The 24902-nt window shown below is 36.5% G+C and overlaps 1 protein-coding gene across 6 annotated transcripts in view; it reads right to left on the bottom strand.

The window, feature by feature from the left end:
- Window positions 1-24902, bottom strand: part of CBLB (Cbl proto-oncogene B) — a 130335-nt gene that overhangs the window by 19365 nt on the left and 86068 nt on the right. For 4 of the 6 annotated variants that reach the window (XM_071758022.1, XM_071758003.1, XM_071757982.1 and 1 more), the window contains exons 10-14: window positions 22078-22281; window positions 14041-14226; window positions 11246-11611; window positions 8921-9015; window positions 3309-3449 (exon numbers count right to left, since the gene is read on the bottom strand). In XM_071758022.1, coding sequence (XP_071614123.1) covers window positions 3309-3449; window positions 8921-9015; window positions 11246-11611; window positions 14041-14226; window positions 22078-22281 — 992 coding nt within the window. The remainder of the gene's footprint in view (window positions 1-3308; window positions 3450-8920; window positions 9016-11245; window positions 11612-14040; window positions 14227-22077; window positions 22282-24902) is intronic. The other 2 variants (XM_071758030.1, XM_071758012.1) reach the window with 1 other exon arrangement.

Genomic DNA, 24902 nt, shown 5'->3' with positions numbered 1-24902 from the left:
ATTCTCTTATTAAATTTGCACGAGTTGTGGGGGTTGAATCTCATGTTGAGTTCAGAAAACCTCAGCCTAAGGGATAAAAGGATGAACTGCAGAAATGGTATTCATAGAAAGGCTTAGGTTGGAAGGAACCTTAGAGATCACCTAATCCAACCTGACTACCATGGGCAGGGATGGCTCTCAACTAGACCAGGTTGCTCAAGGCCCCATCAACCTGGCCTTGAATGCTTCCAGGGAGGGGGCAGCCACAACTTCTCTGGGCAATCTGTTCCAGAGTCTCAACACCCTCATACTAAAGAACTTCCTAATATCCAGTCCAAACATATTCTTCTTCAGTTCAAAACTCTTTCCCCTTCTCCTAGAGTTGCTGGACACTCTTATGAAAAGTCTCCCTACAGCCTTTCTGTAGGTTCCCTTAAGGTACTGGAAGGCAGCTATAAGGTCCGGCCAGTCTTCTTTTCCTCAGGCTGAACAATCCCAGTTCCTTGAGCCTTTCCTTGTAGCAGAGGTGCTCCAACAATCTATGGCCTTCTTATGGTGGGGACACCAAATCTGGATGCAGTATCTGAGGTCTCAAGCATTTCTTGAGGCATTTCTCAAACTGTTAATGTCCCTTTGGATGGCATCCCTACCCTCAAGTGAACCCACCACACCACACAGCTTGGTGTCATCAGCAAACTTACAGAGGGTGCACTCAATGCCACTGCCCATGTCACTGACAAAGATGTTAAACAGCACTGGACCCAAAAGAGACCCCTGAGGAACTCCACTTGTCTCTGGTCTCCAGGTGGACATCAAGCTGCTGATCATCTCTCTTTCAGTGCAAGCTTCTCATCAGCTCCTTATCCATCAAGTGGTCCATCCATCCATCAAATCCATGTCTCTCCATCTTACACAAGGATGTCATGTGGGACAGTGTGGGACAAGTCCAGAGAGAAGACATCAGTTGCTTTTCCCATACCTACTAGAGGTGTAACTCTGTAGTAGAAGCTCATCACATTCACCAGGCAAGATTTGCCCTTAGTGAAGCCAGGCTACCTGTCACTGATCACCTCCTTGTTTTCCATACAATTTCCATTCCTTAATACAGATGCCAGGAGGATCTGTTCCATGATTTTACCTGGCACTGAGGTGAGACTGACTGCTCCTTAAGTCTTCTCCTTTTTCTCAGGAGAAGGCTCTGGTTTAGAGTTCATTATTGTAGCCAGGTTCCATTCCCAATTGCTGTATTATAGGTTATACATTGACAGAGAAAATGTCCTCTGTTTTCTAGGACAGCACAGAAGTTCAAGCAATGAGTCAACACCGCAGATGCTTTCAAGCAAACTAAGGTGTTTTTTTTTAAAAAAAGCAAACAACCAACCAAAACAAGTAGTGAAGCAATCATCGAAAAAAAACCAAACAGGTAAATAAACACTAGAGAGAAAGGGATAGAGTCTTTTGCCTCAGCTTTGGCAAGATTAGAATAAAGTAGTTGATGTATTTCAGCCCTAAAACATATTAATATAGCTTAAGCATAGGGGTTTACAAATCATGTCAGAGAACAGATTGATGTTAGTACACAGTCTAACTGTTCAGCTCAGAATTTAGCAAAGACCAAAAACTACACACTATGCTTGCAAAACGGCACTCTAAGAAGGAAATAACTTTCACCACAAGATTACAACTTCAAACACAAGTCACTTTGGTGAAGGTTGCCATCCTGACTAGCAGACAAAGAGTGATCTCTGCAGGGTTAACTAACAGCCAAAATTGGCTCTATGAAGAGTCTTTAAGATACTTTCCTGAATCTGTACATTCTATTTGTCAAACAAGATAACCGTCAGCCAAAACAATCTTACCTTGACCAAATGAAATCATCATGAATTAAAAATGTTGTCTGCCTTTGTGTTCCTATTGTTGATTGTCTCAATCAACAAAATCTCCTCTGCCTGGAGACACAAACAAGTTACAAATCTGGCTAAGTTATAAACTTCCTAATTTCCTGTAAATGAAGCAGCAGCTCTGTGGTACATGAGGAAGTCACTCAAAGAAGTATGGTAAGCCACCTCTCACTGCAGCTCAGAACTACGCAAGCAGATGTTACCATGTGGCCGCTGACATTCTCAAGTCCATCCTGATGCTTACCCAGGTAACTTCAAGACCATAAGACCTTCTTTTCAAGTCTTCCTTTACTTGGATTTTCCCTACATGCACACCTATTCCTACAAAGACCCCAAAACTATCTCATCTCTTCTCCTCTTGACATCTTCATCTCTACTGCCCACTACTTAAGAAATATCTCTCTTTCATCCTGCCTTCCTTTTCCATGTCTGTAACATCACCTGAAGTCCAGTAGCCAACTAATTTTGGCTGAACCAAGCAGCATTTAAGAGACTATAAGAAATAAGCATACATCCTGGGTTTACACTCTCTTCTCCTGTTATAAAAGGCATACAGCAGAACAGATGCAATATTAAAAGACAATGAACGAGTTCCATCTCAAGGACATATTCTTCCAAGGACACAACTTATAGATAACCACAGGAAAGCTCACACAAGAAATGACTGTGTTTGCCATAAAGAACATGCTCAGCATCCTGGATGAACCCAAATGCCATCTCCTCGTTGCCACTTTATTCCTCCTCTATTCTTGTCATAACAGCTTATGGGCTTGATCTCTACACCTGGCTAACATATTTGTCTGAAAAAAACTAACAGTCTAGAAAGTTTTTATTTCTTCTGGATACATAACTCTGGAACGCAGCAAAAGAAGTTGTGACTTCACAGAAATTGTACCTTCCAGCTTTAGTCTACTTTCCAATAAACAAAGGCAGGAGATAGATGATCACAAAATAATAACCTAGCCTCAGGCCCTCAAAGACACAGACAACCTTTTAGTAAGGGCAGTACCCGCGGTAGTAATTTTAATGTCTCTGTTAATAACCCTAAAAAAGTTTGTAGATAGAAAACAATCTTCTGTGCAGCGTCTACCAAGTACAGTTTACAGAATTTCTTGAACGATGTCTCTTACTTTATTAAGCAAGAGAACTGTGAGAGGACAATTTTCAAAAACTCAAAAGCAAAAAATACCCTGCTCAGACACAATGGGGATACAATAAAGTGAAGATCACAGGTTTAGGATTGTAGTAGTGGTTGTCAAATGAACCAAAGACATAAGTAAACCAAGCTTGAAAAGATAAGATAATATTAGAAGGCAAGCAAGCAAAACCATCATTACAAATGTCAAATCTAGTTAAATTTTGGGAAAAATCAAAGTTTACAAAGTTTTTGTAAAGTAAGTTTCCTTCAATTCTGCTAAATGACCTTACCGAGCAAGAGGTTTTAAATTATGACTATGAGGTGGTTGTGAGCTCGGTATTACAGGGTGTGAAGAAGGAACTTTGTATTCATCATCATCTGCGTGATCCCTTGATTTATCAGACAGAGAATTTGCTGAAGCAACAGGACATCTAAGGAGATGAGAAAAGTATCAGTTTTGCTGTAACTGTTAAGATAATTTACCTCAGTATAATACAGAAAATATTCTTTAGCCTAAACATCCTTAATATACCTCTGCAACATGTAAGGTAACAAAAACACCATCTTCAACTAAAACTTGTAAGATTACTGGGGTTTTTGTCACTGAGAATGCATACAGCTGATTTAAGAGTTAAACACATATTTTAAGCAAGCACAATAGAACACAGAATTGCAAAGATTTAGAGCACTCAATAAGCACTAACAAAGCTTAACCTGTTTATACCAATCAAAAGAACTAAATAGAAGTTATTTCAGAGCAAACAGTATCTAGCAGTGAGGCAGTGGACATTCATCCTTTCAGTGAAGTCTTGTTCCAGCCGTGACGTTACTGAACTTCTAGAATTTGCCTCTATTTTAAATTATTTTTACTTCAAAAAATAACTGTCTTTAATTGTCTCCCCAGATAGTGATTTACATAACTTCTTAAAAGCAGTGGAAGCCCAGGAAGCAAGCAGACTTTACAACCTCTATTCACAGGTAACAAGTTTCATAATGGAGAATATGATGAGATACAAAATTTCTTTTTTAAAAAAAAAACTAACTTCTACTTGGCGGGAGACTGCCACATAACTTCACAACATCCAGGTAACTCTGTAAGCAAATAACAATGAGTACTAGCCAGGCACCAAATGAATAAATCAAGAAAAAGAGCAGCAGAAGAAGGGAGGTTATATGCTGCTTCTGTTTGAATATATTTTAAGTCTAGAGCTCTCCAGATACTTACAACTTCTCAGATACTCTATCCTTCAATCAGGAATACATGTTGACTTCAGAAACAAGCTCACTAAAGATGGGTATCCAACTTTTTTTGTAAAGACATACTAGCCAAAGACAGACAAGATTTATGGCACTGAACTGCAAACTCTATATTGCAATTTTCAACCGCCTTCTGTAGGGGGAGCAAAATTTCAAGCAGCAATGTGGTGTTAAATTGCTTTTTCCATCTTTGATTCCTTAGCTGGATGAGAGGTTTGTGTCACTGCTGTAAGGCCATTTGAAGAACAGATGATAAAAATATACTGGGACAATGAGAACACTGTAGCATTTTGAGGTAGGCAGCTGAAAGCCTCACAACAGAACAATTTTTCTCATTTTCTCACTTCTATCGACATGCATTCAGATGTTCTAGATATATAAGCCTATGTTTTTTGACAATAAAAAAATATTTTCTGGCTTCTGTAGGTAGTAATGTTTGAATATTAACAGCTAGTCCAATACTGACCAATACAGAATGCCCAATACTGGACAAAGTAGGTTGGTAGTATTTGAAGCCCTCTTCAGAGGCTACACTGGGAAGAAAAAAATTAACCCCCCCTTCTCTGAATGTGTTATCTGAAGCTGGTTATAGGAGACATTTTTATTCCTGGAAATTAAGTTCATTTTTTAAAGGAAAACTACAGAGTGAAACTGAGAACCAGATCATCACATGAACTGGGTACAGCATCATAATAGCAGGTCTTATCAGCTACCTAATAAAACAGTTTTCAGACAGGAAAGCTGGAGGATTTACTTACTGACTACAGTACACTTACTTTACAGACTAAATACATTTGCTATACTTGATGACTACATTTTTTCCCCTCTCTTCTAGTTCATACCCCTGCTTTTTTTTCTTATTAATCCAATAGGCACAGGAACCTACCTTGTAACAAAGGTAGGTAACCTTTTATTCACAGCATATGAGTGAGTGCCAAATTCAATTTTCCAATGCTATTGCACTGCTGAGAAACTGGTACTGGTTTAGAGCTATTATTAAAGACATAAGTTCCCAGTTTCCTGCTTCTGAATACCATGTAGCCTTAGGCAAGTCCTTCTAAACTAGTGAAGTCTCTCTTTCCCCACCTTTAAAATAAGGAAAATATTTCCTAGGTTGCAAACATGATTATGTGATTAATATTTGAAAGGCACTGTTGATTTGTAAAGCAGCAGAAAAGTTAGCATACTAACATATAGCTAAAATAGTCTGTTAGGATCCTAAAATGGTTCTACACTTTTATTATTATTTTATTAGCATTTTATTTATATTTTATTAGTATTTCAGAAATGGCATTTTTTAGAAATTATATTTCTATTCCAATTTACTCCAGTTGTAATGGTAATTGAGTATTTTTTAGAAATTAGTATTTGTCTTCAAATTTACTCCAGTTGTAATGATATTTGATTTCAAACATCTTTTGCATTGTCCTGCTAGATGTCTCATCTTCTCAAAAATTACTGAAATTTCTTCAAGATCAGATTGTCTTACTACATCTCTATTGTTCTAACTCTCTTGCTTTACAAAAAACACCTTAGTAAGACAAATAGACAAACATTCCAGATTTCTTGTAACAAAATAGATGAACACTGTCATAAGCAAACACTTAGGTATCTATCAAGCTGCTGAAATTTTCTATAATTGCACTTTAGAAAACCTCACTACTCTTAAATCTTTAGAAGACTTGTAATATGATGAATTCAAAACCCACCAGACCACTGCAGTTATTTATTCTATGGTTCCCCTCTGTAGCTCCTTAAGTGAAAATATTCTAAAACTGAAAGTCATAATTAATTTTGGTGAGTGATGACCTTGTATTTTCTGGTTTGTTGAATAGAAAGGTTTCATCTTTTATTCTACGGAACACCAAGGGCCAAACACAAAACAGGAAGAGATGGGAGCATTAATTGCTGTTGAACCACTTGATGCCCAGCTTAGATGCAAACAGAACTTTAGGGAAACCAACATCTCGTACTTAGAAGTATTTCAAGGAAAGGTTCCCGTTCCATCATTTACTGGTAAATTGATTAACAGAATATAGACATGAAGAACTTGCAGTCCATATATTACAGTCTGTATCAGGACTGCACTTTTGAACTGAATCCCTTTAATCTCCCCATTTACCATGCTTGCATTTGCACTGAGGAGCACACAACTTGAATACTTTCCATATTCCAAGGTACATTCTAAGGATGGCCCTAATATGTTCCAATTGCTCCAGACTTTCCACATTCCTGGGACAAGAATATTGCTAGTTGAAGTGTTGCCCCATAACATGCACAGTACAGACATCAGGTCCTTACCATCAACTCTTCTGTTGATGCAGAGTACTATTTGCTACTACTTGCAGACAAAAGCTTTACTCTTGTAAGGGCTCAAGCAAACCCTGTTTCATAAATGGCAAGTTATATGGACCACATGATCAAGTCAACACTTGCCAACTGCCCTTCAGTGTGCTCTATCCTCAAAACCAAAGTGCTAATGAAACAGTTCACTTTCGTTCATAGAGGACACAAATTTAAATTTGTCATAGGGTAAGCCTGCAACTCAATGGGAATTACCACAAACCCGCTGAAGCATCCAGACTCACTGGCCTGTCAAGGTATGACTGAAAGGCACATTCCATCCTCTAGAGCATCACCTCTCAGATTTCTACAACTTGAATGTCAGCAGTGCTTTTTCTAACACCTATGGACAAATGCCATGCCAAAAATTCAGTTCAATGGAACCAGGATTTCCAAGTCACAGTTGCCTTTAATGGAACTATGGTTTTACATTCAAAATTTCTTAGTGAGATGGAAGGGATGCAAGAGGAGAACTACCTTTCAGTGCTACTTTCCCCCTCAACTTCCTCAAAGCAACCAGACACTCCTAATGTGTTTATAGGATACAAAAGGTTCTGGCAATTACATGTCTCCTTATGTACTCAAAAATAGATGTTCTCACAGAAAACACTGTGGTGCTATAAAGCACTTTTGAAGTATGAAGATTCTCTTTTGGCTGGAATATATCAGTTTTTTAATCAGAATGAATTTTATTCAGTTAACGAAAGTATTTCTTTTGACCAAGCTAAATTAATGCATTCTGGTTTTGTATTGGTTTGGCATGGATTTTGTGTTTGTCTACATTGCCACAACATCTTGTGATATGAACACTGTATGTTTTATCTATACATTGTCCCTCGATTTTAGGCTACACTTGCTAAAATCTGTTTTTAAAAATGGGATTTGAACGTCTTTTTATTTCAAGCAGAATGCCTTTTTATTTCAAAACAATGAAAAATAAAAATTTTCCCCTCTTCAGAATTCATTTGCTTTGGAATATGAAAGCTTTTAGTTTGTCCAGAGTTGCTGCTTTCTCTTTTTGACTGACAGGGTGTGGAGAATTCCAGGACTTTCACTGTATCGTGGAGAGAACAGGCAATCCAAGGGGATCAATCTATAGAGGGGATTGATGACACAAGATCCCAAATGGTACTCCTGGGATATCCTACCTCAATCAGGTTACTTCACAGTTCAGTTACAAAAATGTCTGGATAATGTTCTAAAACTTGCTTCTGAATTAAAAGTAAATATGGAGAGTGTCCACTCAGCAATTACTCCACCAGAACACATGCTCTGAATTGAAAAAGTCAGTGCTCCACTACACCTTCCTTGTAGTGCTTAGGAAAAGCTGCATATTAACAAAATGCCGAAATCTCTTTGTTGTTTATGTTACCACTAACTGAACAAAACTGGAGAAAGTGCTGAAGATATGGAGCACACTAACAAGAAAAATCTCAGTATGAATATGTATTAACTGCTCCATTATTTTATTTGACAGCAAGAATCACAAGGAGCACACTGGAAAGAAACTGTGGGATGATATCAAACATTGTGATATGCTCTGATTTCCTTACAAAACCACAACAAATTGACACACTCCTTTAAAGCACTTCCAAGCTTTCTGCTTTAAGTATCTCTTGTTCCACAGAACATCCTGTGTGATTCCGGGTCCAGAGATACTTGCTATGCAAAGCATCATCTTGGTACCAAATAAATAGCCACACTACTGGAAGAGTAATACTAGCCACAAGTTGAAATGAGAACACTTCCCAAACCATATTCTGGAATCAAGGGAGGTTAACTCTCTTTAAAATTGCTATAAAAGTTTTTTATTTGGTTGGTTTTTAGACACAAGAAAGAAAAGATGCTAGTGTGAACCCTGGATAAAGCTCAGTGTCTAGACAGCCCAGCAAGAAGGGCTAAATGAGAGGCAGAAAGCACAAAAATGCTTTTTACTCTTAATACTTTCCCTATAGTCTCCCATCTCCTGTGATAAATAGCTCTTACCATACTTGTTCTGTAGTAGTACAAGCAAAATCAGCCAGAGTATGCTCCCACTGCCAAATGCCTGTGAGCAAGTCCTGCTACAATTTATTCTCTCTTCCTTTAAAAATGTAGCATGTTCATTTAACATTAGAACTGCTCCCATTTAATCAATACAATTTAGACTTCCTTTATAAAGTCACATTTAAAGTTCATGGAAAATGTTTCACCAAGTTATATTAATTTTATTTCTTTTTTCTGTTATTCTTTTAGCACTAGAGAATTGGTGCTGTTATCTAACATTATTAGCATATTTCTTTTACAAACAAAGTTAACTTACTTTATACTAGGGATGATGGAAGCAGCTGGAAGAGGGGGTGAAAGCCGTGGAGGGACATCATATTCTTCATTCATCAGATGACCATTTGAAAAGACCTAAAAATTGCACATTTGTTACAATTAGGCTTTCCTTCTGTTTATCATCACAGATGTTCATTGACTAGGTATTAAAAAATAGACCTTAAGAAGAATATGGGTAAAGGCTTTCCCAGGAGTTCACACAACAGAGCTGTTATCTGAGGTGACTATTTCCTGCCTGCTTCAGCTCACCCTATTTGGGTGTTGTAGAACATATTAGCTTAAAACTTCACCAAATGAGGTAGTTCCACATCACTGTTACTGATGGACTCAGTTACAGCTGAACTGCTTGGGAGAAAATTAAGATTTCAAGATTGCAAACCAAAGTGAGAGAAATAAATACAGTGAGAAAACAACAGGCACAGCATCACAAACATACTAATGTTTTTAAAAACTCTGATAGAGTGCCTGCTAGAATCTATGCTCTGCCTACAGGACTGTCCTCCTGATTCTGGGCTTTTAGCAATTGCAAGAAGACTGAATTACGTATTATATATGAAGCAGGGTCAAAAATTAGTAATTTCACTTGTGAATATGCATACAGCCTAAAACAGTAATTCAGAGTTGTCAGTTGCTCCATTTAACCAAATGGCTTAGATCTATAACCTGAAGACGACAGTTCAAACAGCATTTGGTTAAAAAAAAATACACAAATTACTTCTCCAGACTACAATGACACTTCTGCATCAGGAAGTCATTCTGATTTGAGAAGTATTCATTCCATCAGCCTCAGTACTGTAGCAGACCACAACTGGAATGCTACATGAAGATAATAAACGTAGTATCCTTTTATAATCAGAGGAAAAGCTGTATTATTAAGCCACTTTAAACAACAGCCTAGTTGTAGGAAAAAATTTCTGTGTTCTGTTTCAATGCTGATAAAAGTATATATAACATCATAGGCTTCTCAAGCACCCTTCATCATACATGTCCATGTTCTTATCAACACTAATTGAATTTCAATAACATACTTTCAAAATAACCAGAACATCCATTAAAAAAACCAAACCAAACCAAAAATCCAAACATGGAGACAAAGAGGTTAAATAGCTTGTGAGTTTAGGAGAAGCAAATAGAAAAACTGATATTTCGAACTATTGTGATTTAACCACAAATCCATCCTTCTTAAGCACAAGCTATGTAGTCTTCAAGAAAAATGAAGGAGCAGTTTTGAGTTAGTAACTTCTTCTGTGAATTACTTTGACAAACTTTAATAAAGCTGATTAGAGCAGAATAGGGAATTATTTTCTTAGGCCATCATCACTTGACCTCTTTTCAAACCTAAGCAACCCCCAACTGTACGCAGTCTTGCAAGTTGCATGACGCTGCCTAATGCTAGAACTGTTCCCTCAATGTTCTCTTCCCCAGATATTTTTGGTTAACATAGAAACAATCTTTCAATTTTTTGATAGAAGAAACACCATAGTTATAGACAACTGACAAAGAAAAAGAGCTGCAATGCTAACTACCCCAAATAAAATTTACAGTATTGATGGTAATAACAAACCAAACAATGTAATTCTGGCATTATGCCATTGAGCACTTTCAAGGATGGTGCACATATACCCAGTGGTAAAGAGACAATAAATGTTCTACATTTAGTTTGGCTTTGGATGTATTTGTTTTGTCTTTCTTAGGATCAAGGCAAGTTAGATCTTTTCCATTAGAGTATACTGAACATCATTACTAATTTAATGCTCTTTTGAAAATAATGCTTCAGTGATGAACAACACAACTGACCTTTTGAATATTTAGCTTTTTGTTAATGCACACAACATACCCGACAATTTAAGTATATTTATATACATCACCTGTACATACTGCACACATTAAAGATTGAAGAGGTTACTAAGTCCTCACCTCACCTATGACAAAGGTAAATAGAACATCTACTCTTCCATTAGCAAATACATACACAATTTTCCACTAAGACACTTCCAAAGTGGACCTGAGATGCCATATAACTAACAACAATGGATAATTTGCTAAAAGAATATAATCTTTAATTAGCAAATCGATAATTCTCTCTCCAAGCCATTTTTTGAAGGTTTCATGTTAAAACTGTAACTTAGACCCTCACGTGCAAAGGACAGTATTTAACTATTTATTTATTACCAGCTTACTGTTAATAATAATCAGGAAAGACTGAGAAACAGCAGATCAACACTGACCAATACAAACAGTACTTGAGCCAATCCAAGACAAAACTGCAGCAAGGTATCAAACTAGGATTCAGCTCTTTTCATACCTTGGCACCTTCTGCAGGCAGCTCATGACGTCTGTGTTTCCTCACAAATCCTGGATCAGAACTTATGCGGTTGTGCCTCCCATTTAGGTTTGAAATTGCAGTCAGTCCTGGTTTGGGAGAAGCATCACTCCCTACTCGACATCCTACCAACTGATTTGCCCCAAACACATCCCTGGGACACCAGCCTTCAAGGGGCATTGGTTGGTCTCTGGAAGGCACGCTTTCTGGATGATGCAGGTGTCTGCTTATCCTCTTGTCTGGTGGAATTGGAGGGGGTCTCTCTGGTGGGGGTGGTGGAGGATCACGTAAGGGAGGCGGTGGTGCTGGCAAAGGTTTGTCTTGTTTCCTCACCATGCAAGGAGAAGACTAAATAACACAACAAAACCCCACAAAAGTTACATATAAGACATGGGTATTTCTCTCATGATCAAGTACGGATTTAACAAATGGATTTGACATATCTCACTGACATCTTTTCATAGCATCAAAGAAGTACTTGCCAACAATTCATATATTACTCTTGTCTTTGCAGACAACCTGGCCTCTCTTCAGAAAGCATACCCCTATTTCCACTGTTGCATGAGTAACCCAAAGGAGGTGGATGGGAGAAAAGAAAGCTCAGTGAGGCAGATTTATGTGACCTGTAAGTATATATTGTAGGATCCTCTGCATCACTTATAAAGTTGAAAACCAAGATCCCAGAATAAAAAAAAATCAAAACACCAAACCAAACAACAAACAAACTATACAGGTAGCTGTATAACTTCTAAGAGCACTGATCTGATAAACCAAAAACATTTTCACTAGGAAATCATGTTACAAAATAACAATGGGGCCAGGTCTTCACAAGATGTTTTTCTCTTACCAGTAGCTATGATAAGAAATAGAAGGAAGATGATTTCCCCTGGAAGGCATAATTTTGACGGACTTTGGTAAGCCTGCATATTATTACTACTTGAAGAACTGGAGGCTACTAAAGTTTGAAAGTAAGAAACGTATTTGCTCTCACTTCATTGATTAGCTCACAAGTATTCTTTGAGCAGCAGTTCCAGAGTTACTTAGATTGAAAATAAAGTTATTCTACCCACAGGACTACTATTCATATAAATAGGGCAGCCTGTTAAATAAAGAAGTGTTTTATTTAGCTGCTCCTTAAGAAAAATAATTATACACACTGTCAAAGCAGGCACATAATGGTTAGGTTCAACTTTTTTCTTAGAGGTTATAGCTTTCCATTGCAGAAAAAAAGAGTTTTTTTGTAGTAATCTCGGCAGGGCTACCTGTCTTCTTTATTTTTAAATTTTATTTATTTATTTAAAGTATTAAATTATTCCATAATTCCCCTTCCCCCATCTCCTTCTCACTTTGCCTTTTGCCCTTCAAAATTACATTTATTTCTTTCCAAGAAAGGTTTCATGGAAAAAAATAAACAAACCCCTATCATTTCCAAAATAATGTTAATGAAAAATTTAAAGCAGTGATAATGGTTTTTCTGACTTTGTTTTTTAGAAGACATGAGCTTTGTAAAATTATGCTACTGCCAAATTAATTTTTAATGGATTTGTCAAACGTTCAGCATACATCCTCAGTGTGTTATACACTCCTTAACATAATATAAAAAGCGATGAGAGGCTTAAAGAAACTTTTCAGGCTTCTATTTTTTCCTCTAAATTATAAACCACTAGAATCTTAAAATGAGGTTTATTTTCAAGCTTGAAGTAAAAACCTGAGAAAATAGGTAGGGTACTTCATGCTGGATTATTATAAGCACACAAATTCCAAAGTCATGCATTGAACTTGAAATCATTATCTAAAAATCAAAATATAAATCATAGAATCATAGAATAGGCTGGGTTGGAAGGGACCTCAGAGATCATCGAGTCCAACCCTTGAACAACTACCGCCACAGTCACTAGACCATGGCACTGAGTGCCATATCAAGTTGCTTTTTAAATGTCTCCAGGGACGAAGAGTCCACCACCTCCCCAGGCAGCCCGTTCCAATGTCTGATCACCCTTTCCATGAAAAAATTCTTTCTAATATCCAATCTAATTCCCTCTCTCTCTACAGCAATGACAACAAAATTACTAACTCAAAATAGAGAGCAGCAAACATAATATTTGTTCTGATTCACATTTATCCACCCAAAAAGTCATTAACTGTTTAGTATTGTAAGTTCCACAAAACACAGCACACAATTAACTATAGAGGCATTATTATTTCCCTTGAAGACTGAGTCCTAATATATTCCAGTTGAGGTGTTGAAAGCAGGGAATCTGAACATACTTGTCTTGTAAGAATACTGTGGAAATTGAGCAGAAATCATCATCATAGAACAACATATAATTTGAATAAGATAATGAAAAAATAATATCTGTTTTCAGGAAATTTTCATTTCTATAGGGAATAGGGGTTTATTCCAGAATGAAACCCTTATACCAAAGTCTTTAAAATTCTGACCACAACCAAGTGCAATATAGTAATCAGACAAAAAGAGGTCACATTTGATCAACACTTGAAGCTGTAAACATCTGACTATGTAAGGTTTTATGCAAAGGGAAAGGCATCTGCCAAAGTCAACTGAGGGAGGTAAGAGTTATAATCAACGTGGATCTAATCAAAATTTTTCTAAGCTACAAGGATTTAAACTTCTTTTGGACAAAGCATACTCCTGAAAAAGAAAATCACATGGAAAACTTTGTAATACTCAAGAACAAAAAAGTATGCTTGCCTTGAAAACAACCAAATAAAATTTTACAGTACTTGTATATAAATAATGTTTCAGTAACATTTACCTTAGGTGATCCAGTTGGGCTGGCACATGGTGACCGTGCTACTCCCTTCTGAATAAGATCCAGACGAGGAGGTACAGGTGGAAGACTAAGATGTGGGATCTGCAAGGGGTCTGGAAGTGGTTTTCTTCTTTGTGCAAGTGGAGAAGATCCCGGAGAAGTCACTGGTGAATTCTGCCTCTCATTGCACTTCAAGACAGATAAAAATAACATTACTAATATATACCTGATGACCTAGTACACAATCTTCATTCCATGACTAAAACATCTGATACATGTCATATACTCCTACTCTTAATTAATAGACACTGTAGGTGCTCAGCTTATGGTTACCGAAAAGGAAGTCAGACAACTAAGTTCCATGTTAACTTGTGATGCAAGTATAAGAATATATATTCCAGTAACTTATTTATCAAACAAGCAGTTATTGCCATATCAAAGGAAACAACAAATGTAGATATTTTACTGAAATACTGCTACTCTTGATGACATTTTTATTCACAGGGAATAGTCCATCTAAAATTCTATATGTGACTTGCAAGAGCCTACAATATTCTCTGTTAACTACAACCCATTTTCAAATCATAGTTCCATTGAAGATTTAATATACTTGTCTTCTAAAAACTTACAAATCAAAGTCATCAACAAGCTGGTAGGCATAGCAGTTATTTCTTTCCTAATTTATTTGCTTACTTAAAAAAATAATTTTAGGACAACTATTATTTTAATCTAATGACACACATACATTTAACATCCTCCCCCAAGTGATAAATTATGGTAGTTTTTCCCTGCTTTGTCCTTTCAAATTTATCAGAACCAGTGATTTCAATCCTCAGTACACACTCCACCCATTTTTGCATCTAGTTCCTGAACCTACTCTGGTTTAAGGAAAACAGTTTAGTTGTTTGAATAAATCAGTTCAAGTTACTTCTCTGAACCCATTGTGCTAGTTTACTTACAGAGTACTGTAAGCATACCTGGGGGTTTATGCTCTTCTGTGGTTTCCTCAACAGCAGACGTGTAGCTGGAAGACATTCACCCAAGCATTGGACTTGGGCCACTTGTGCACTGAGGCATCTTAGAATATTTGCTATTTAACTTGCTAACAATGTCATCTCAATGGCACCCATCTTGAAGCTAAATCACTTTGATGGAAACCTTTGGTCTCTTTTCATAAGACAGGGATGGGACTAGGAAGTTCTTTAACAACCAAAATAGTAAAAAGTGCCTTTCTTTACTTCTAGTGACTATGTTAAAGAGCCTGAAACCTTCATAAATTCAAAAGGAGATCCAGGAAAAGAATATAGTATACAGACTCCTTATCCTATGCACTACAGCTTAATTTAATGTTCTATCCAATACAGCTGGGATTGTAATCAGATTTCCTTCAGAAATGGGAGCTACTAGACAATATTGCAAGAAAAAATGAGAGAGTGAGGAGGTTGAAAAGCTTGAATGCTGAGGTTTAGTTCAACTGCCAGAATGATTTCTTTTTTGGTAATGTGTTTTACCACTTGGTCTACATGTGTAAGCTCAGTGTCACAACTACATTATCAGTTTCAGAGACTGAGCAAGCAACTCAAGATTCATTCTCTCCATGGCTACCAGAAGCTTCTCGGTTTCTCCTTTCCACAAAGAAGCAGTAATAATGTTCATATTAAATGGCTTTAATGAAGCCCTCAAATTTTCGTTGCTTCGTTTGAGTTTTGAATGTCCCTGACCTTGACTGGAAGTCCATTAGAATTATTGGACAAGAATTATTGTTAGGTGCTTAAGACCCTCTGAACATTATGGGAAGTTGAATAACTAAATTATCTATATAACTCACAAGCATGCCTGAACAACCATAATTATAAAATTACTATAAACTGAATGTAATATCATTTGCCTTAACAGAGAGCATCTATCAGTTAAATAGCATAATAAACATCATATCATTTAATAGCATATTTTCAGTTTAGTTGTAATTCCATCAAACCTTTCTCAAAACCAAGAGCCATATGCTATAAAAATATTCAATGCTTTGTCTTCAGCATCAGAGAGAAAATGAATTTCCCAAATTATTTGGCATAGAAGTATACAGAAAGGTCTCTCACTTCCAAAAAGATACTATTATTTAAAATACATTGCTATAATAAATCTCTAAATTTTAGGTGTCACACAACATACTGTGTCTCAGCTAGCAAAAAATTGCTAAGACCTAAGAAACAATCCTACAGCTACAGTAGGAGCTGGAAACATGAAAAACAAAAAAACCAAAAACAGAGTACTGGACAGGGAACGTTTATTTGGAATTTAAGATGTTATAATGTTGTAAATATCTGACTTCCTGAGAGGATAACTTACAGTCTCTTATGTCCCACTGTGTGTGTAATTATGTAAATCCAGAGCCAAATGAACATCGTAGTGACAGGATTTTAAGAATATCCGCCACTGTTTCTCTGACAAACTTCTCTTAGTTCTGTTCTAAAGAATCACTAGGCAAATGATATAATCTACCCTCAGTAACCCCACTGGTTTCATCTATGTTAGAGTTCTTTTCTCCTGCCATAACACCAGTCCAGCTCCATCAGACACAGAAATCATGGAAATATTAATATTTAAAACCTAGTGGTGACTGATGTTATTTTCAATTTTGTAGAAACAAGTGGCTGGAAGACACACTAATATGTAGCAGGTAATGAACAAAAAACTAGAACAATATAAAAATACATGAGAAAATCCAAGATTCCTAGAGCATGACATGGTTTTCAGCTTTTTGAAAGAAGAGATTAATTTATGTGATCAACTTCTGTTTTCACATGTAGTTGGTATTTAGCTATCTCTACCCACCATTTTTCATGAATGGTGAATCACAGTTGCCAAATGGAAACTTTGTTCAAAGTCTTACATGTGTGAAAAGACTTCAAGTTTACAGCAATGCCTTGTTTTAGAACAGTAAAATAATCTTTCAGTCCCCTGAACTACTATTGCCTACAGCCACAATGCTATCAGATTTTTTTAAAAAATGACTGATGATGGACAGCTTGTATAAGAACCTATGCAGCACAAGGAGGGGGAAAAAAAAAGGAAAATAGCTCAGTGCAAAAGCAGTTTCTGCCCTTCAAGGTTGGTTAATCCATTTCACCACTTGATGCTGAAGAGAGAACGCCTTTTCAGGAGAAATAAAAAATTAGGATTCCTTCTTAAGATCTACTGAAATTGAGGAGAGGACAAACAAAACAAAATATTCCAAAGCAACGGACATTTTCTTCAGCATTCAGATTGCCATCATATTCCCACTGTAAAAAACTCCATATTTTTCCTACCCACCCCCATCCAATGTATCTAGCTGCTTCATTTGATGTTTGTTGACAGCGAGGCCAACAAGATGTCTGCACTTCATGTGGATGCCAGGCCATGAACAGATGTACACATTACATACTCTTTTTAACAGACTCCCTTAAAGATGAAGAGACTTAAAAGTTTTCTGTTTGTCACTTACAGGAGATTTCTGTGTATTTGATATTCATTGGAAATCAAGCAGCAATGAGAGCAGCACAGTGGCATAAATCAAAAACAAGCAAGCTACTAAGACACAAACTGATATAAATGAACTGGCAGTGACAGAAGACAGACCTTCAGCATACAAAGGGGCTCTGCTGCAATACACAGAGACCTGTGCAATAAAGATGTAATTAAGGAAAAGAACACAGACTCCTTCGTAACAACACGGAATTCATCTGGTTGGCATGACTGCTGCCAAGGGAAAAGCAGCTGTGACTTAGTTTGGGCAGAGCAGACCACACTTGTGTTAGTTAATCAGATGTATTTAGCACTGGCATATACAGGTATCACTGCCACTAGAGGCTGTGACCAAGAATATGGCTGCTTCTGACATGCTTCTGAACAATTTCTAGTGGGGGTTTTTCTAATGGAAATCTTAGCAGCCAGGCTATTGCATTGAGAGTTTTAGCTTCAGATGCCTTTCTTCCAGATATGCACATACGAAAAGCATACTCGGCACAAAACCTGACAAGTAACTGAGGAATATTATTCTGATTCTGTCTTGCTGGAGCAAACTCTGTAATTTATAAATTGCATAATGAGACATCTAAAGAAGGTTCAAGTAGAACTACACCAGAAGAGGACTTTCCATTTCCAAGCAATTCCCTGAAGTTTCTTTACTTATAGTTATGTAAGAGTAAGTCACATATTTGTTATTTCTTCTTAGGATAAATTGTGATCTAAGTAGATTAGTATAATGTGCACTTAAAAATTTGTATGAGGATATCAAATAACACTGCTTAAAACCAAAGGCTATAAACATCTTTTACACAGACAGGTTTATTCTTTATGTGATCTTTCCTTTGCTGACCCAAGAAAATGCACATGAAGGAAGGAGCGTTAAGGCCGTGAGTCAGCACCACACCACCTAAGGGAATCAACAAACCATGTTATGGGCAGTGAGTTAAGGCACACTGCCTCCCAGCATTTACTGCCTCCCTCTTTCAAACACTAATAATCAACCAGTTAAGGACTCTCTTGTGTGGTAGGATTTTAATATATTCCCACAAACACGTGTAACATTAAGAAGGAAATGACCTGTAGGGATGAGAGTGAAGAATGTTCAGCTGAAGGGAATACCTACATGCCTATTTGACTTTTTTTTTTTTTTTTCAAATATTCCTGCCTTTTAAATTAAGAAATAAAATCATAGAATAGAATCTCGAAGAATAAAATCATAGAATCACAGAATTATCATAGAAAGCTAGGGGTTGGAAGGGACCTTGAAAGACCATCTAGTCCAACCCCCCTGCCAGAGCAGGGTCACCTATAGCAGGTCACACAGGAACACATCCAGGTGGGTTTGGAATATCTCCAGGGAAGGAGACTCCACAGTCTCCCTGGGCAGCCTGTGCCAGTGCCCTGTCACCCCACAGTGAAAAAATTCTTCCTAATATTTATATGGAACCACCTTTGCACCAGTTTATAACCATTACCCCTTGTCCTATTATCAGTCATCCCTGAGAAAAATACATAGTCTCCTCCCATGTTTTTAGAACCAAGGTCTTTTGTCATGATTTGTTAAATTTGACCCAACTCATCTGCTGGAAGAAGCCTAATCATGACAAACAGCAGCTTTCAGCTTTGGCACTTTCCTATAACTATTTCAAAGTAACAGCCTGAATCAAAGTCAGGTTTTGGTGCATACAGACAGCTAGGAAATTAATCCTAGATAAGACAGTAACTCCCCAGACAAGGTTACTTCATCTAGTTTTAGAAGAAAGTGTTTTCAGATAATGTTAATTCACTTTAACACTCCTATACTGGTAGGAGTTTTCATGTAATATTATTTGGACTAAACAGCTATATTATTGCTTATGATTTTAAAATTATTTGCTTTTAGCAAGAATTCCTGCACTATGCATTTTTCTTATTTTCTTACTGTCTTTTTAAAATAAGTGTGTCAAGTTATATCTAGTACAAGATAACTTTTCATTCATTGAGACAATGAAATATTTAGTATTGTGGAATAATAAGCACAGTCTACTAGAGACTCATATGCTCCCTTTAAAAATGAAAAAAGACATTTTTGACATTTACCTGAGTCTGCAGTCTGCATGGGTTTTTTGTTTTGCTTTGTTTTGTTTTTTTTAATGTGCATTTCATAACATTGTGCCTGGCTTGCACAAATAGTATTGAGCTGAGAAAATGTAATACTTCAGGCAATAGCTGCATTAGCTAATCTGATACCAGGGTGCTGGAAATTTCTGAGTGATGAGACAATTAACAGAGGTTTTGGCACCAGACTCTTCATCTTTATTTCATTAAGAAATATCTTAAGACAATTCAGAAATTAAAAAAGAAGAAAAGGTGCTTGATGAGGCAGATAAACAGACTAAATGCAGTGGATTTCTCTAAAGTCTGTTACAGCTGATTTGCTGTTGCTTCTGACTCATGCACAACACCTAGCAAGGATGATCTATTTTTCTTAAAGTATATCCATTTACTCATTCATTTAAGGAATGACTATGTAGTTTTTCTATTTTTCTTTTCCTTAAAGCAATTTCAAGCCTGAGGCCCCTCAGGGACTTAATTCAGATACTTCCTACATCTTATAAGAGACAAAGAGATAAACTGTAGAATTCATGTATTTCTGATACCCAACTTCTATACATAATTCAAAGGTACAGCAGCAAAAAAAAAAATTGTATCTTCTTTACACTTTATTGACCATTTCAAAGAGTGTTTCTCAGCCTTCTGTTTTGTCAAGAGCTCACTTAGAAACATAACTAGGCCCTTCAATCAGTGATGGACTTGACTGAGAGTGCTTCAACAAGAATGTTTCCAAAATTATTATTTGCATTCTGAATATATTTCCAAGTACAAGTCACACAGACAGTGAATACTGGCAGTATCAGCTTACAAATACTTTAACCATGTCCCAGCCACAAGGTTTCCAGGACAGTAAGGATTGATTTGAGTATTTCCACAACCCATCATGAGGCCCCACAGTCACTTTCATCGGGATTTTATGTACTTGAATCTTTCCTCTTCCAGCAAGTTTAACATTTCAGCTCACTACTATTCAGATATGCCACATTTTTTTCACATGAATACTACCTGGCCTAGCCAGGTGACTTGAGACAAAAATCAACCCATTTGATTTTTCATGTATTACCATCTTTAAGTTGAGAAAGCATATGACAGCCCTTGTAATAAAATAAGAATTTAAAAAACCCAAAAACCTTGCACATTGGGATTACAAAATAACAATAGGTTGGCTGCGAGAACTGAATTGTTGTCTTAGTAATCTAACTTCCATTGTTTCAACAAATCAAATCACTACAACACAGACACTATGAAGTACCACCTTCATATCAGCAGCATTAACAAGAAACAAAAAAATTAAGAGTAAAATCCTACATAATGTCATAGAGGAAAAAAGGATTTCTTTTAGCAGGCTCTGAAGAAACACTCTTTAATAGGAAAAATGATGATTAAAAGAAACAGACTAGGCTGGTGAACGTATTACTAACAATTGTATATAATTATTCTACACAGGTAGTGTGTTAAGAGCATCACTGTACAATCATTGATAACAGTTTTAAGAATAAAACAGCAGCTGAAAATCACCTAGTGACCCAATAATTCAACCATGTCAAGTAAGGACTTTAAGAGGCTAACAGAAGTGGGAAACATTGTTCCTAAACTTCCAAGATAATTAGTATTCTTCTTTCACTGAACGATGAAATTAATGGCACAAAATAAGCAAGGATCCAAGCAGTCAAGCACTTGGTGGATACTGAAACAAAACATTCTAGAGTAAGGCCTATCGTTCCTTTTTTTTTTATAAAATCATAATGCATTTTTGCCTGATAGTGGAACTGATAGTTTCATAAAAGCCAATCATTTCAAGACTATCTCACAGAGGTCAGGCTGCAAACTGCAAGTCCAGGCATGACAGATAAACTGCTCCCAAGAGCAGGACATGTTGTATTATATGTGCAACATAAGAATGATTCATATGACTTAAAAGGTTAGGAAGGATATCAGAAATATGTGTATTAAGGTAAAATACAGAACATGCACTGTAAAATCCAGTGTTGTATAGACTATATCTATTCCAGGCTAAAAGATAATAATGAAATCTATCAATATAAAATAAATTTTTGTTAATTATAATGCTCACTTAGAAGTGATAAAATCTCCTGTGATCAAAAATGATCCTAGAATTTACCATAGAGCACTTTCATGACAAAAAACATTACAAAACACAAAGTCCTGGGAATTGTCCATACAATGTAATTTGAATAGGAGTGTCAGCTGGTACAAACTCATGCTTCCTCCATTTTAAACAGAGTTAACCCAGTTCACATAAACTGAGAATCTGGAATTATTTTTTTCTCCTATTCAACTTCAGTATTATTGCAGAAGTATTGTTCAAGAACTGTTCAGTGATTAGCTGAAACCTAGAGCATGAAGTACAACCTCTCCCTGTTTAAAGTTACAGGCAGCTTCCCTGATGAATGAATAGCTTTATATGTCTGAATTTACCTTTCGGACTGAAGCCAAACGATTCATCATTAAAGACTCTTCTCTATCATCATCATCATCCAAGTCCAATATTGGCATACTAAAGCTATCAATAATACTGCAGCACCTGGAGTTTTCATCCCGTGGATCAAAGGGATCCACAATGATTGGTTCAGTTCCTTTGATTTCACAGCGGCAGAACGGACAGCCCTGGCCATCAGATTCCTACAGTGAGAAAAAAGGACATATTTTAAAGAAATAAAAAATAGAAATCGTTTTAGAAGTAGGTCATAACTTTCTACACAAAGATGCCCATAGCAGGTCTCTTAAGTGCTTGTAAAGAAGCACTGTAGCGAAAAGGAAATAGACTCATAAAATGACTGCACCTTTAAAGCTATTTCTTTTCAAAAGATTAACCTGCACTTACAAGTAACTAATAAAGTTACAACCATTATATCTACAAAGAACCAAAATTGTAATTGTCTTAGTATCAAAGGTCAGGAAGTAATTCTTTGCCTTTTAGGATTACAAGTTTTCTATTACTTCAGAGAATAGGAGGACAGGGTGTGTAGTCAGACAATGCATTTTATTATATATCTTTTACATTAAATACAAAGTATTTATTTTCATTTTAAATTAAAAATGCAGGTGAGCTTTAAGGCATGCAGTTCTTATTCTCTGGAGAACATATATACACTCCATCATGGCAGCAACATTACCACCATTCAGTGATATGCACACAAAACAACAAAGCTACAAACATTTTTCACATGCTTAAGTAGCAAGCCAGGATTTTACTGAATTTTTAATAAATTATGTAAAACAAGGAATTATTTTCACATGTAATCAGAAACAAGAATGATTTAAATTATAATTTCTAAGAGGTTTGTTTTAAATTGTTTTCAAGCAGACATATTTCCATTCCTTTTACTCTTTTCAGAATTTTTTTTTCTCAACAGAAGTAATCAAAAACCCTTTAGAGTAGATTTCAGGCTACTAATGAATAAAAGTATCAGAGAGAAGCCTTCCTTATCAAGCACAAAGAATTTTTTACATCAAGGGGCACAATGTAAAAAAAAACCAAAACACAAAAAACCCCCACACCCAGAAGAGACCTGAAGCTTTCCTGAAGCCATCCTGATAACTCATCCTGAATTCAGAAATCACATTTTGTTTTATTTGCAGTCAGGAAGACAGACAACTTCTAAGATTCAAGCACCATTCTAAATAACCGACCTGTGCTGAAATATCATCAATCAAGCACAGCTTTTATATTTCTAAGGCGTAAGGACAGCTTTAATTTTTTTTCTAGAATTAATTTTACCTTGATACTTCTGAGTCTTACTGAGCTGACAGAAGATTTTACAGTTTGTGGAAAAACTGTATCCAAAAGCCAGATAACTATAAATGATGTCTCCTGACAACAGCCTATTTGCATGGTTAGCACTGGATTTTCATCCTGTTTGAAAGATATGTGTAAACTCCAATTAACAGCCTTGCATCCTAATTACAAAGGTCTAGACAACATCACTTACTACATCTCAGAGTGCCTCCAAATTATATGGACTCACTGAAGTAATTACCATCACATCCTCACTTCTTCATACACAGTTTCATTTTCAAAAAACAGCCTTGCAAAACATAAAGCTTTAGATTTTCCAGGCTTTCTTGTATCTGTGATGTCAAAAAGCTCCATACTAGCAGTTTCCTTCCTTTCTTTTACAAAGCACTAAATTCACCAAAATCTATCGGGAAGCCAAATCACAACTGCAGAAACTTGCATGCAACAGTATGAATACAACTGGGAAATTAAAACTGAGATGTGGGATGTCTACATAAATACCAATGTTTATCCATCCCCACATAATGGCTATTTAGAAAACTGAGAGAGTAACTGCTGTCAACCTTACAGTGCAGCACAAATGCCCATATGCTTTTAGAAACAGTACTTTTTAGATGGGAAAAGATTTTTGTAGAAGACAATTGCATTTTACTCCACTTGCATAATACAAAAAGGAAAGAGTTAAACCAAGTCTTATTTAAGAGGCCAATCTCCATACAGGTGAACATCAGAATCTTCCTTAGTATTCTATGCAGATCTGATGTTGCTAATTCATTTTTTTTCTGCTTAATGAAAACATCTGTATTAGACCTCTTGAGGCATCTCTAATGAGCCATTATGGTGCCAATTAAACACTAGCCCACCAGAACCTTGCAACAGCTGATGTTGTTACAGTGTAATATTTCTTCATTGCCTCACTAATTATACAAAAGTTAGATTTGTAATCAAGTCCGAAATATACCTGGCTGATTACAGCTGCTTGCAGCAATGTTCTGATAAAGCTTAATGTTTTCAAACATGTTGGTTATTTGAGCCTGAAGTTGCTGTCCTCTTCCTGGATCCCTATCTATTAGCCAAAATACTGAGGACCTCAGCTTCACAAGTTTCCAAAATCAGAGCACATCACTGGTGCAAAACTGGAACATGTTGCTACACGTTGCTACCATGTTATGAGACACATGGCAATCAAACGTACAGAGATTTCAGCCCTTTTGCTCAGTCCTTCCAGCTAAGCAGGGTTTTCTACAGCCAGACCTGTATGTTTGTCATTCACAATGGAAATGGTAAGAGCATTCTGAAATGAGAAATATTGTTCCAGCTCAGCAGCTCCTTAGTGGTGAAATTAATATTCTTATTTGAGTGTGCCTAAAATGGAATTTTCTCAGATTTTCTGACCTGTGGGCAATTTGAAAGATTTGGTTTTGGGACATAAAACTCAGATTTCAGAAAGAACACACAATCAGAGACAGAATACTCCTTTTCCAGCAAGCTTTATTGCTAATAA

The sequence above is a fragment of the Heliangelus exortis genome, chromosome 1, assembly GCF_036169615.1.
Source record: "Heliangelus exortis chromosome 1, bHelExo1.hap1, whole genome shotgun sequence".
Taxonomy (NCBI): Eukaryota; Metazoa; Chordata; class Aves; order Apodiformes; family Trochilidae; genus Heliangelus; species Heliangelus exortis.
Note: the sequence above shows the minus strand (reverse complement) of the source record. Positions and strands in the feature narration are given on the sequence as shown.